The sequence below is a fragment of the Pristiophorus japonicus genome, chromosome 8 (assembly GCF_044704955.1).
Source record: "Pristiophorus japonicus isolate sPriJap1 chromosome 8, sPriJap1.hap1, whole genome shotgun sequence".
NCBI classification, from domain to species: domain Eukaryota; kingdom Metazoa; phylum Chordata; class Chondrichthyes; family Pristiophoridae; genus Pristiophorus; species Pristiophorus japonicus.
In genome coordinates, this window is record NC_091984.1 from 141,120,595 (window position 1) to 141,135,592 (window position 14,998).

The window sequence follows — 14,998 nt, forward strand, 5'->3', positions numbered from 1 at the left end:
CGCTCTCTCTCTCTCTCATCTGCGCCTCTCTCTCGCTCCTCGCTCGCTCTCTCGCTCGCTTTCCTCGCTCGTCTCTCGCTCGCTCTCGTCGCACGCTCTCGCTCTCTTCTCGCTCTCTCTTGCTCTCGCTCTCTCTTGCTCTCGCTCTCTCTTGCTCTCGCTCTCTCTTGCTCTCGCTCTCTCTTGCTCTCGCTCTCTCTTGCTCTCGCTCTCTCCTCGCTCTCGCTCTCTCTTCTTGCTGCCGCTCTCATTCTCGCTTCTCTCTCGCTCTCTTGCTCATCTCTCGTTCGCTCTCTCACTCCTCTCTCGCTCTCTCGCTTGCTCCCTCGCTCGCTCTCTCTCTCATCCGCGCCTCTCTCTCGCTCCTCGCTCGCTCTCTCGCTCGCTCTCCTCGCTCGTCTCTCGCTCGCTCTCGTCGCACGCTCTCGCTCTCGCGCTCTCTTCTCGCTCTCTCTTGCTCTCGTTCTCACTCTCGCTCTCTCCTCGCTCTCGCTCTCTCTTCTTGCTGCCGCTCTCGCTCCCGCTCCTCTCTCGCTCTCTTGCTCGTCTCTCGCTTTCTCTCTCGCTCCTCTCTCGCTCTCTCGCTCCTCTCTCGCTTTCTCTCTCGCTCTCTCGCTCTCTCTCTTGCTCTCTCGCTCCTCTGGCTCCTCTCTCGCCCTCTCGCTCGTCTCTCGCTCTCTCTCTCGCTCATCTCTCGCTCTGTCTCTCGCTCTCTCTCGCTCGTCTCTCTCTCGCTCTGTCGCTCTCTCGCTCGTCACTCGCTCGTCTCTCGTTCTCTCTCTCGCTCCTCTCTTGCTCCTCTCTCGCTCTCTCGCTCATCTCTCGCTCTGTCGCTCCTCTCGCTCCTCTATCTCCTCTCTCGCTCCTCTCCTCTCTCTCTCGCTCCTCTCTCGCTCCACTCTCGCTCCTCGCTCGCTCTCCTCTCTCGCTCACTCTCCTCGCCTCTCTCGCTCCTCTCTCGCTCCTCGCTCGTTCCTCGCTCGTCTCTCGCTCCTCTCTCGCTCGTCTCTCGCTAGTCTCTCGCTCTCCTCGCTCCCTCTTCCTCGCTCGCTCTCCTCGCTCGTCTCTCGCTCTCCTCGCTCGTCTCTCGCTCCTCTGTCGCTCTCTCTCTCTCTCTTTCTCTCTCTTTCTCTCTCTCGCTCTCTCTCGCTTTCTCTCTCACTCTCTCGCTCGCTCACTCTTCTCGCTATCTGTTCTCGCTCTCTCACTCGCTCTCTCGCTCACTCTCTCGCTCACTCTCACTTCTCGCTCTCTCTTCTCGCTCTCTCGCTCGCTCTCTTTCTCTCTCTCTCGCTCTCTCTCGCTCTCGCTCCTCTCTCTCCTCTCTCGCTCCTCTCCTCTCTCTCTCGCTCCTCTCTCGCTCCTCTCTCACTCCTCTCTCGCTCGTCTCTCGCTCGTCTCTCGCTCGTCTCTCACTCCCTCTTCCTCTCTCGCTCGCTCTCCTCGCTCGTCTCTCGCTCTCCTCGCTCCTCTCTCGCTCCTCTGTCGCTCTCTCTCTCGCTCGCTCACTCTTCTCGCTATCTGTTCTCGTTCTCTCACTCGCTCTCTCGCTCTCTCTCACTTCTCGCTCTCTCTTTTCGCTCTCTCTCGCTCGCTCTCTTTCTCGCTCTCTCGCTCTCTCTCGCTCCTCTCTCTCGCTCGCTCTCGCTCACTCTCTCTTCTCGCGCTCTCGCTCGCTCGCTCTCTTACTCTCACTCGCTCTCTCGCTCTCCTCGCTCTCTCTTCTCGCTCTCACTCGCTCTCTTCTCGCTCTCTCGCTCTCTTCTCGCTCTCTCACTCGCTCTCTCACTCGCTCTCTCCTCGCTCTCTCTGTCTTCTCGCTCGCTCGCGCTCTCTTCTCGCGCTCTCTTCTCGCGCTCTCTTCTCGCGCTCTCTTCTCGCGCTCTCTTCTCGCGCTCTCTTCTCGCGCTCTCTTCTCGCGCTCTCTTCTCGCGCTCTCTTCTCGCGCTCTCTTCTCGCGCTCTCTTCTCGCGCTCTCTTCTCGCGCTCTCTTCTCGCGCTCTCTGCTCGCTCTCTCATCTCGCTCTCTCTTCTCGGTCTCTCGCGCTCTCTCGTTCTCTCAATCTCGCACTCTCTCTCGCAATCTCTCTCGCACTCTCTCTCGCACTCTCTCTCGCACTCTCTCTCGCACTCTCTCTCGCACTCTCTCTCGCACTCTCTCGCGCTCTCTCTCTCTCTCTCGCTTTCTCTCTCTCGCACTCTCTCTCTCACTCTCTCTTGCTCTCACTCTCTCTCTCTCCCTCTCAATCTCTCGCAATCTCTCTCGCTCTCGCTCTCTCTCTCGCTCTCTCTCTCGCTCTCTCTCTCGCTCTCTCTCTCGCTCTCTCTCTCGCTCTCGCTCTCTCTCTCGCTCTTGCTCTCTCTCTCGCTCACTCTCTCGCTCCCTCAATCTCTCGCACTCTCTCTCTCACTCTCTCGCTCTTTCAATCTCTCGCACTCTCTCTTGCTCTCGGTCTCTCTCGCTCTCTCTCGCTCTCTCGCTCTCTCGCTCTCTCTCGCTCTCTCACTCTCTCAATCTCTCTCTCACACTCTCTCTTGCTCTCACTCTCTCTCTCTCTCTCGCTCTCACTCTCTCTCTCTTGCTCTCACTCTCACTCTCGCTCTCTCTCTTGCTCTCACTCGCACTCTCGCTCTCTCTCTTGCTCTCACTCTCTCGTGCTCTCTCTCACTCTCTCGCTCTCTCGCGCTCTCTCTCTTGCTTTGGCCTTTGGGGATGGAATAGCATAAGTTCACACAAAAAGATGGAGCAAAGCGGTCTGTACCTTGAGGAATGAACTGCATGAGTAAAACATACTGCGGCTAACACATCTCTTTAGATAATCACTCTGACAGGCCTCTGGAGGGATCCTGTGCAGAGTTTGCAGACTTTGCTGACCATAAATCATATCCCAGAGCAATACAATGCACTCGGGCACATAGTCCAGTCTATTATCTGTACATATATCCCGTTTGGAGTATTTGTCTAGTGCAGTGTTGCAGCTGTGAGTTACTTGGCAGATTGTCAACATCCTGAAGTAACCGAGTGCTTGGTTGTCACTAACCACAATCTCCCAGCCCGTCTCCTCCCTCGAGCCTTTGACCGAACATGATTTGACACGCGTTAGTGCTGCAGTGATTGTATGTCAGACCCCGGGAGCTGTCCTCCCTCAGTAAGTTTCAGTGGGGGGTGGTGGACAGGGGGTAAGTGCAGCCTATGGCATGGTGCCGAGGGCACCTGCTTTGATGCCTGACATGCACAGCGTTGGCTAATGCCAGCGTGCCCAGTGGTGGGGCCGCTGCAGTTGGCGTGGATCATAGAATGATGGAAATTTACAGCACGGAAGGAGGCCATTTTGGCCCATCGTGTCCGTGCCGACCGACCAAGAGCTATCCAGCCCAATCCCACTTTCCAGCTCTGGATCCACAGCCCTGTGGGTTACGGCAATTCAGGTGCACATCCAAGTACTTTTTAAATGTGGTGAGGGTTTCTGCCTCAACCTCCCTTTCAGGCAGTGAGTTCCACCCGCACCACCCTCTGGGTGAAGACATTTCCCCTCAATTCCCTCTAAACCTCCCCCCAATTACTTTAAATCCATGCCCCGTGGTTGTTGACCCCTCTGCTAAGGGAACTAGGTCCTTCCTATCCACTCTATTTAGGCCCCTCATAATTTTATACACCTCAATTAAATCCCCCCTCAGCCTCCTCTGTTCCAAAGAAAACAACCCCAGCCTATCCTAACTTTCCTCATAGCTAAATTTCTTCAGTCCAGGAAACAGTCTTGTAAATCTCCTCTGTACCCGCTCTAGTGCAATCACATCTTTCTTGTAATGTGATGACCAGAACATAAGAAATAGGAGCAGGAGTCGGCCATTTGGCCCCTCGAGCCTGCTCCGCCATTCAATAAGATCATGGCTGATTTGATCTTGGCCTCAACTCCACTTCCCTGCCCGCTCCCCATAACCCTTGACTCCCTTATCATTCAAAAATCTGTCTATTTCCACCTTAAATATATTCAATGACCCAGCCTCCACAGCTCTCTTGGGCAGAGAATTCCATAGATTTACAACCTTCTGAGAGAAGAAATTTCTCCTCATCTCAGTTTTAAATGGGTGGCCCCTTATTCTGGGACTATGTCCCCTAGTTTTAGTTTCCCCTATGAGTGGAAACATCCTCTCTGCATCACCTTGTCAAGCCCCCTCGTTATCTTATAAATTTCGATAAGATCACCTCTCATTCTTCTGAACTCCAATGTGTATAGGTCCAACCTACTCACCTATCCTCACGCAGTACTCTAGCTGTGGCATAACTAGTGTTTTATACAATTCAAACATAACCTCCCTGCTCTTGTATTCTATGCCTCCCACATTCTACTCTACGTAAATTTGAGGTGATCCAAAACTCGGCTGCCCATGTCCTAACTCGCACCAAGTCACAATCACCCATCACCCCTGTGCTCGTTGACTTACATTGTTTCTGGTTAAGTAACGCCTCCATTTCAAAATTCTCTCCCTTATTTTCAAATCTCTCCATGGTCTCGCCCCTCCCTATCTCTATAAACCCCTCCTGCCCCACAACCCCCCGAGATGTCTGCACTCCTCTAATTCTGCCCTCCTGAGCATCCCTGATTATAATCACTCAACCATTGGTGGCCGTGCCTTCTGTTGCCTGGGCCCCAAGCTCTGGAACTCCCTCCCTAAACCTCTCCGCCTCTCTACTCTTTCATCCTTTAAGACGCTACTTAAAACCCACCTCTTTGACCAAGCTTTTGGTCATCTGCCGTAATTTCTTCTGATGTGGCTCGGTGTCAAATTTATCTGTTTTGACATATAACACTGTGAAGCGCCTTGGGACGTTTTACTACGTTAAAGGTGCTATATAAATAAAAGTTATTGTTGTTCCATACCGAGACACACCTAAAGAACGAAGGAAAGCAAAAAATCAGCGAGGATTCCCGGAGCGTCTGTATGTGTGCACGTGTGGCGTTCCACTGCCGCCAGAAACAGCTGGCATAATCCAAGTGCCACCCTGTGTTCCGGCCCCACTGCCTCGCTCCTGGTCTGTTGGACTGCAGTGGGTAACACTCTTACCTCGGAGTCACACAGGTCACGGGTTCGAGCCCCACTCCGGAAATTTAAACCCCATAATCCAGGCTGACGCTCCGATGTAGTACCGAGGGAGTGCTGCACTGTTGGAGGTGCCGTCTTTCGGATGAGACGTCAAACCCTCTGCCCTCACGGGCGGCCATACAAGATCCCACGGCACCATTTTGAGCAAGTCCCTCAGCCGACATCTATCCAACAGCAGTCAACACCAGATTGACTGGTTGGTTGTCTCTTTCAGAGATTGTGGGATCTTGCTGAGCACAAGTTTGCTGCCGAGGTTTGACACCAAAACCGCCGTGCGCTTGTTGGGTAGTCCCAAAGCACTTTGGGACGCCCCAGGGACACGAGGAGACGCTGTATAAAAGTGGGTCTTACTTTCTTAATTCGCAACCTTCCCTGCGGAACTTTCCCGAAGTCGTGAAACGTTATCTGGCATTCCACCGCCCAGTCGGGAGAATGCTACCTGCAGCACGTAGGTTTATTCAGCTTGGATCTGCCCTTGCTGTTGGCTGGGTTAATTCCATTAGCGCATAATCAAAACTGAAAGGGGCCCCCACAGAGCTGTGAGCTGCAATATCCCAGTGCTGACATTAAATGTCATCTTTCATCCTTATTTGGCATCAAATCAATAGTTAATGTGGAAACTGTCACGCACAAAAAAATATATATCTGACAACATCGCAGACACAGCGGTCCATATTTATTAACCCTCGAGCTTCTTCTGATATATTTATTAACCCTCTAACTTCCTCTTGTTAAACGTCCTCATCCTGCAAGCCCTGCGGTTCATGAGGCCTGGGATGGAGGGCACCATCAAGCGGCCTATGGGAAGGGCTGACGGCCCACAGTTAGCGTTACATAAGAACATAAGAATTAGGAGCAGGAGCAGGCTATTCGGCCCCTCGAGCCTGCTCCACCATTCATTGAGATCATGGCTGATCTTCTACCTCAACTCCACTTTCCTGCACTGTCCTCATATCCCTTGACTCCCTTAATATCCAAAAATCTATAAATCTCCGTCTTGCAGATACTCAAAGACTGAGCCTCCACAGCCCTCTGTGGTAGAGAATTCCAGAGATTCACCATCCTCTGAGTGAAGAAGTTTCTCCTCATCTCAGTCCTAAATGGCCAACCCCTTATTCTGAGACTGTGACCCCTGGTTCTAGACTCTCCAACCAGGGGGAAACATCCTCCCTGCATCTACCCTGTCAATTCTAAGAATTTTTGATGTTTCTATGAGATCCCCTCTCATTCTTCTAAACTCTAGAGAATATAGGCCTAGTCTACTCAATCTCTCCTCATAGGACAGTCACCCTTCCCAGGAATCAGTCTGGTGAACCATTGTTGCACTCCCTCAATGGCAAGTGTATCCTTCCTTAGGTAAGGAGGCCAAAACTGTACACAATACTCCAGGTATGGTCTCACCAGAGCCCTGCATAATTGCAGTAAGACGTCTTTAGTCTTATACTGAAATCCTCTTGTAATAAAGGCCAACATTTGCTTTCTTAATTGCTTGCTGCACCTACATGTTAACTTTCAGTGATTGGTGTACAAGGACACCCAGGTCCCTCTGAACACCAACATTTCCCAATCTCTCACATTTAAAACATACTCTGCTTTTCTATTTTTCCTACCAAAGTGGCTAACTTCACATTTCTCAACATTATATTCCATTTGCCATGTTCTTGCCCACTCACTTAGCCTGTCTATATCCCCTTGCAGCCTCACAACTTACATTCCCTCCTAGCTTTGTATCATCAGCAAACTTGGATATATTACATTTGGTCCCCTCATCCAAATCAGTGACCTGCAGTCTCCATGAATTGATCTCCAGAACACTGCTGTGAGCAAGAAACCTTGGAGATCAATCATAGTGGCTTTATAAAACATATATACATTTCTTTCAACGCTTATTAGTTATAAGCATGTTAGATAAGAAAAGGCATTTATTGCAAGAGAGTTTGGAGTGCAAGAGTTTTACTATAATTGTACAGGGCCTTGGTGAAACCACACGTGGAGTGCTGGGCACAGTTTTGGTCTCCTTATCTAAGGAAGGATATACTTGCCTTAGAGACGGTGCAACGAAGGTTCACCAGATTGATTCCTGGGATGAGAGGGTTGTCCTATGATGAGAGATTGTGTAGATTGGGCCTATACTCTCTGGAGTTTAGAAGAATAAGAGGTGATCTCATTGAAACATGCAAGATTCTATGGGGGATTGAAAGTGTAGATGCTGAGAGGTTGATTCCTCTGGCTGGAGCCTAGAGCTAGGGGGCATAGTCTCAGGATAAGGGGTCGGCCATTTAAGACTGAGATGAGGCGAAATTTCTATACTTGGAGGGTTGTGAATCTTGGAATTCTCTAATGCAAAGGACTGTGGATGCTGAGGCGTTGAGTACATTCAAGGTTTTGGGGAATCGAACGATTATGACGATAGTGCAGGAAAGTGGAGTTGAGGTCAAAGATCAGCCATGATATTGAATGGCGGAGCAGGCTTGAGGGGCCGAATGGCCTACTTCTGCTCTTGATTCTTATGTTCTTACAAAGCTGTTTGACATCCAGACGAGCAATGAAGAGCCTGTTTGCGTTCCGATTTGGTGTAGGAAAGCGGGACACCACGAGGCTGGGTCTATGTGGCCAGCAATGGCGGGAGCATGGGGACAGGGCGGATGGAGGGGGAGGAGGTCACATGATGAAATATCCAGGATTGCACTAAACCAGAGTTGGCACCCTTAGCCACAGTGCAGGACGGTTCTGTGGTTGGAGAGGCAGGCAGAACAAACTAGGACGTAATGGATGGGTGATGCGACCCTGAGCTTAGGAGGGTTTAAAAGCGCGGAGGCTGAAATGAGAGTATCTAAGCTGTTACATGGTAATCATAGAAATTTACAGTGCGGAAGGAAGCCATTTCGGCCCATCGTGTCCGCGCCGGCCGACAAAGAGTTATCCAGCTTAATTCCACATTCCAGCTCTTGGTCCGTAGCCAATAAGATCTCCCCTCAGCCTCCACTGTTTCAAAGAAAACAAACCCAGCCTATCCAATCTTTCCTCATAGCTAAGATTCTCCAGTCCAGGCAACAACCTCATAAATCTCTTCTGTACCCTCTCTAGTGCAATCACATCCTTCCTATAATGTGGTGACCAGAACTGCACGCAGTGCTCCAGCTGTGGCCGAAATAGTGTTTCAAGCATAACCTCCCTGCTCTTGTATTATATGCCTTGGCTAATAAAGGCAAGTATTCTGTACGCCTTCTTAACCACCTTATCTACCTGGCCTGCCACCTTCAGGGATCTGTGGACATGTACTCCAAGGTCCCTTTGTTCCTCTGCACTTCTCAATGTCCTACCATTTAATGTGTATTCCCTTGATTTGTTAGACCTCCCCAAATGCATTACCTCACATTTCTCTGGATTGAATTTCATTTGCTACCGTTCTGTCTACCTGACCAGTACATTGATATCTTCCTGCAGTCTACAGCTTTCTTCTTCATTATCAAGCATGAGCCATGTGACGATGCACCCTCAGAAGCAATGAGGTCCTCTGAGGAATCATCCCCCAGGAAAGTCAACAGGCTGCTGCTCTGCGTGTGGAGGCCTTGGAGAAGAGATAAAGGGTTTTGAATTCGTACAGGTTGAACCTCCCTTATCCGGAACCCTCGGGACCTGACCTGTTCTGGATAAGGGATTTTTCAGGTCGAGACGTGGTCACGTTAAATTGGATGGTACAGGTACTGAGCAAGGTGATATCGGGGCTGGCTGGCTTGGGGCTGGGAGTGCAGCAGAGAGGTCATGGCCGGGTGTGGGGGGGGTGCAGTGGGGGGGAAATGATGGATCGCGGGGTCAGGCCAGCGATTGCGGGAGTCAGCAGCGAGGAAGGACTTTAATTTGTTCATGTTGGAGTTCTGCACATGCGCCACCCGGTGGCTGGGAATGGTTCTGGATAAGGGAGTTCTGGATACGGGAGGTTCAACCTGTACTAGCAATGCTGGCACTCAGCATAATCAGGCTGATCACATTACACTCGCTGTTGAAATAAAGTCAACATGAGTAGGTCTTTTTTGAGTTGTGTGTCAGATTTATTTTTAATTCTGTCACCAGGAATCAGTGAATTCCCAGTCTCGCCTTCTCTGATGGCCAGGGACACCACAGATACCCATTGTCTCCTCTCTGCACAATCTGTGGTGGCCCACCTCTGCTTCTCGCCGTCCCCTTGGTGTTCTGTGTTCTCTTCTGCAACAGGGGCGGGGAGAACAGGCCTATGAGTGAGTGTAATGGCTTGTGTTCACCCCATGGATGCTGTGCATTTGGTGAGGGTGACAATCAGGGAGAGGCATCACGTTGCATAAGGATTGCAGTGAGTGGCAGTGGTTGTTGGATAGATGGGTTGGTGAGGAAGTGCATACAAAGTGCTCCTGACACAAGATGGGAGTGGGCAATGATGTGATGCTTGACAAGACAGAGTACGGGCGGGGGTGTTGTTATACACTACAGGATATAGGTGAAACAGCAACTGTGCTCGCCTTTCCTAATCTAGTTAGGTCATTGAAGAGCTTCCTGCACTGAATCCAGGAGCGTGGTACAGTGCTCCTGCTGCTCACCTCCTGGGCCACCTCCAGCCAGGCCTTCACTGAGGCAGCAGCAGGTTTCTCCCTCCCATTGCTGGGGAAGACCCTCTCTCTGCGGCTCCTCACAGCCCCCAGTAACAGCTCAAGGGAGGCGGCATTGAAGCGCGAGCGTCCTGAATCCATCTTTCTCTCTTTGCATAAACTCCTATCTCCTCTAATTACCATCTTTGAACGGGCCCGTCACTGGCTGGGGTTGGGATCGCGTCACGCGGATCTGCATCACGCCCGCTGCCGTGCGATCGACGGCAAACACGGAAGTCAAATGATCATTGAGTCGCCATGTCGGAATCGGACATTCCGACGTGCCAAAACTTCTCCCGGGTTTGACGCTCACTATCGGTCCTCAAGCTCAGAACCTGCACCTGAGTTATTATCTCTAGGGCCCTAGAGTATAAAAGCAAGGCATTTACGCTAAACCTTGATAAATCACTGGTGAAGCCTCAGCTTGAATATAGTGTTCAATTCTGGACACCACCCTTTAGGAAAGATGTCAAGGTCTTGCAGAGATTTACCACAATGATAAGTCGCTGGAGAAATACCACCAACAATGTCTCCACAAGATCCTACAAATCCCCTGGGAGGATAGACACGCTAACATTAGCATCCTCGACCAGGCCAACATCCCCAGCATTGAAGCACTGACCACACTTGATCAGCTCCGCTGGGCAAGCCACACTGTTCACATGCCAGACATGAGACTCCCAAAGCAAGCGCTCTACTCGGAACTCCTTCACGGCAAACGAGCCAAAGGTGGGCAGAGGAAACGATACAAGGACACCCTCAAAGCCTCCCTGATAAAGTGCAACATCCCCATTGACACATGGGAGTTCCTGGCCAAAGACCGCCCTAAGTGGAGGAAGTGCATCCAGGAGGGCACTGAGCACCTCGAGTCTCGTCACCGAGAGCTTGCAGAAATCAAGTGCAGGCAGCGGAAGGAGCGTGCGGCAAACCAGTCCCACCCACCCCTTCCCTCAACGACTGTCTGTCCCACCTGTGACAGGGACTGTGGTTCTCGTATTGGACTGTACAGCCACTTAACGACTCACTTTTGGAGTGGAAGCAAGTCTTCCTCGATTCTGAGAGGCTGCCTATGATGATGATGACCCAGGGGTAAGGAAGTTCAGTTACCTGGTGAAAATGGGGTTTTTGTCCTTAGAGCAGAGAAGGTTAAGGCGAGATTTAAGAGAGGTGTTCAAAATGATGAGGGGTTTTGATAGAGTAAATAAGGAGAAACTGTTTCCAGTGGCAGAAGGGTCATTAACCAGAGGAGAGAGATTTAAGGCAAAAGAACCAGGGTGAAGATGAGATTTTTCTTTCTGCAGCGAGTTTTGATGATCTGGAATGCACTGCCTGAAAGGGCAGTGGAACCTGATTCAGCAGTAACTTTCAAAAGGAAATTGGATAAATACTTGAAAAGGAAACATTTGCAGGTCTACGGGGAAAGAGCGGGGGAGTGGGACTAATCGGATCGCCCTTTCAAAGAGCAGGCACAGGCATGAAGGGCCGAATGGTCTCCTTCTGTGCTGTGTTGTTCTATAATTCGATGAACCAAATATAAATCGGCACCGACGCAAAGGGCCGAATGGCCTCCTTCTGTGTCGCAATTTTTCTACGATTCTGTGAAACTGGAAAAGCTCAAGGGATTTAGAGTAGGTACAGTGCACGATTGCTTCAGGACCCAGTGTATAAAGGAAGCCCTGGGATGGTATTTGTAAATCATCTAGAAAATGTACTTGAATGTAAGTTATACTGCTCCTGGGGGCAAGGACCAGAGAGTGATCAAGTGTAACATGACCTGGGAGTGAGAAATACCAGGTATATAATTTTACAAATTAGGTCCCAACTAAATCAAACAGGAGGATGTTCAACAACACTTCAGTGGAAGACATGTGGAACAGCTTTAAAGGAATAATGCTGAGCACACAGGATAAAAACATACTGAAACCCATAGGGTCAGGCTATGTACCTATGGACTAACACACCAATAAAAGGGAACTCAAAGAGGAAAAATGGCCTGTACCAGTCCTGCGAGGAGAAATGAGAAGGGGCTCTGGGGTAACTATAAGAAAATGCAGAAAGATGCTGAAAGAGTAATCAGATGGGACAAAGAGAGATCTGGAAAAAGCACAGCAGCAGAATCTACACACAATATTGTGAAACTTCTTTCAGGGCAACAGCAAAGGGGCAGTCACAGACAAGGTGAAATCCACAAACGGTGCAATGCCTTGAAACTGTGTCAAATAGTAAATGCCCTGATTGAATACTGATATACATAGGATTACATGGGATATACAGCCCAGAAACAGGCCATTCGGCCCAACCAGTCCATGCCGTCTTTATGCTCCACACAAGCCTCCCGTCTTTCCTCATCTAAATCTATCAGCATAACCCTCGATTCCCTTCTCCCTCATATCGCTGTCTAGCCTCCCCTTAAATACATCGATACTATTCACTTCAATCACTCCCTGTGGTAGCCAGTTCCACATTCTCACCACTCGCTGGGTAAAGAATTTTCTCCTGAATTCCCGATTGGATTTCTTGCTAACCATCTTATATTGATGGCCTCTAGTTCTGCTTTTCCCCACAAGTGGGAACACTCTCTCTGTATCTACTCGATCAAAACCTTTCCTAATGTTAAAGACCTCTATCAGGTCACCCCTCAGCCTCGAGAGAAAAGAGCCCCAGCCTGTTCATCCTTTCCTGATATGTACACCCTCGCATTTCTGGTCCCATCCTTGTAAACCTTCTCTGCACCCTCCCCACTGCCTCTATATCCTTTTCATAATATGGCGACCAGAACTGTACACAATACTCTAAGTGTGGTCTAACCAAGGAACGATACAGGTTTAGCATCACTTCACCACTTTTCAACTTCCTCCCAAGTATTGACAAGGTTAGACTTGGGCGACATTCCCAAACAAAGATATCTTGAGCAAAATCAGTGACTTCCATTTAAATGAGATGGAAGTCCTGGACAGGACAAATGGGCTCTAATCAAATAATTCCCCTGCGCTGCTTGGTATTTGTCCCAGTGCGCGGAGAGAGACTAGGGAAGAGATTTGTGAAACACTGACAGAATCTCCAGCACAGAAACAGGCCTTTCAGTCCAACTGGTCTGATCCTGTATATATATACACATTTTATACATATATGTGGAATTCTCTACCACAGAAGGCTGTGGAGGCCAAATCACTGAATATATTTAAGAAGGGGAGAGATAGATTTGTAATCTCAAAAGGCATCAAGGCATATAGGGAAAAAGCGGGAATATGGGGGCCAAGTTTCGGCCTGAGTTGCTCCTGTTTTTTTGGAGCAACTGGTGTAGAACGAAGTATCTCAGAAATTTGAATTCTCGGCATTTAGTTTGCTCCAGTTCTCGTCAGTTAGAACAGTTTCACTTTGGAACAGAATGTTTTTTTCAAAAGGGGGCGTGTCCGGCCACTTACGCCTGTTTTCAAAGTTTCGGCAGTGAAAACTTACTCCAAACTAACTTAGAATGGAGTAAGTGAAGATTTTTGTACGCTCGAAAAAACCTTGTCTACACTTTAGAAAATCAGGCATAGGTTACAAGTCGGGCGTAGGGAATGGGGGGGGGGGTTTAAAGGGAAGTTTACAAACATTAAACACTTCAGTTTTACAAATAAAGAGCCATCATCAATAATAAATGATAAATACATCAATAAATCAACCAATAAATCCATCAAAAAAAATTAATAAAAAATCAATTAAAAAAAAAATCTATAAATAAATCATTTTCTACTAACCGGCTGCAGCACCGGGAGCCCTCCAACGACGTGCTGGGACGGACCCCCCCCCCCCAGTGTGTCTCTGTCAGTGTCTCTATCTCTCTGTCTGTGTGTGTCTCTCACTCTCTGAGAGTGTCTGTGTTTCTGACAGTGGGGGGAGGGGGAGAAGGGGGAGGAGGGGGGGGGGGAGAAGGGTGGGGGGAGGGGGAGAGGGAGGGATGTAGGGAGGGAAGGAGAGAGGAGAGAGGAGGGAAGGAGGGAGGGAGGAGGGAAGGAGAGAGGAGGGAGGAGGGAGGGAGGAGGGAAGGAGAGAGAGGGAGGGAGGAGGGAAGGAGAGAGATGGGGGGATGAGGGCAGGAGAGAGGAGGGAGGGAGGGAAGGAGAGAGGAGGGAGGGAGGGAAGGAGAGAGGAGGGAGGGAGGGAGAGAGGGAGGGAAGGAGAGAGGAGGGAGGGAGGGAGAGAAGGGAGGGAAGGAGAGAGGAGGGAGGGAGGGAGGGAAGGAGAGAGGAGAGAGGGAGGGGGAGAGAGGAGGGAGGGAGGGAAGGAGAGAGGAGGGAGGGAGGGAAGGAGGAAGGGAGGGAAGGAGAGACGAGGGAGGGAGGGAAGGAGAGAGGAGGGAGGGAGGGAAGGAGAGATGAGGGAGGGAAGGAGAGATGAGGGAGGGAAGGAGAGAGATGAGGGAGAGAGTGGGGGGAGGGAAGGAGAAAGGGGGGGGAGGGAAGGAGATGAGGGGGGGGAGGGAGAGAAGGAGACTGAATGGCCTGGCCCAAGACCTCGGGCTGGATTTACAGGTCGGTGGCGTCGGGTCTCGGGGGGGCTCGCGGAGGTCCGGGTGGGGGGGGGGGGGGGAGTCGCGGAGGTCCGGGGGGGAAGAGTCGCCGGGGGAGGGGGGAGAGTCGCGGAGGTCCGGGGGAGTCGCGGAGGTCCGGTGGGGGAGGGGGGCGAGGTCGGGTCGCCGGGGGGTGGGGGGGATTGGGTGGGAGGAGCCTTATTCACACAGCCCCAGTGAGGCCATTCGGCCAGGGCTAGGGGCTGCGTGCTTCGGGCCCCTCCCACAGTTTTGGCCGCCTGGAGCTACTGCACATGCGCGGCCACTGTAGCGCGCATGTGCAGAGGTCCCGGCACTGTTTTCAGCGCAGGGACCTGGCTCCGCCCCCTACAGCTCGTGCTGCGCTGCGCCCAGCTGCAGAAGACCTGCAGGGAGCCGGAGAATAGGTAAGTTTTCTTTAGGCGCACTTTTTGGCGCGAAAAATGGGCGTCCAGGTTGGCGCAGCCCGAAACTTGGGCCCATGGTGTTGAGATCGAGGATCAGCCATGATCATATGACCGAAGGGCCTACTACTGCTCCTATTTTCTGTTTCTATATATAAATCATCATCATCATCATCATCATCACAGGTAGACCCTCGGAATCGAGGAAGACTTGCATCCATTCTTAAAATGAGTCCTTAGGTGGCTGAACAGTCCAATACGAGAACCACAGTCCCTGCCACAGGTGGGACAGACAGTGGTTGAGGGAAGAGGTGGGTAGGACTGGTTTGCCG

General features: G+C 50.8%; 1 protein-coding gene across 6 annotated transcripts in view; it reads left to right on the forward strand.

The window, feature by feature from the left end:
- Nucleotides 1-14,998, forward strand: part of LOC139268767 (retinoic acid receptor RXR-gamma-A-like) — a 514,553-nt gene that overhangs the window by 438,998 nt on the left and 60,557 nt on the right. Inside the window, exon 1 of one of the 6 annotated variants that reach the window (XM_070887447.1) lies at nt 8,740-8,810. The exons of the other annotated variants lie outside the window; for them this stretch is intronic. Within the exon in view, the coding sequence (XP_070743548.1) occupies nt 8,802-8,810 (9 nt within the window). The 5' untranslated portion in view covers nt 8,740-8,801. Of the gene's footprint in view, nt 1-8,739; nt 8,811-14,998 lie in introns of those variants that run through there. 6 annotated transcript variants of the gene reach the window in all.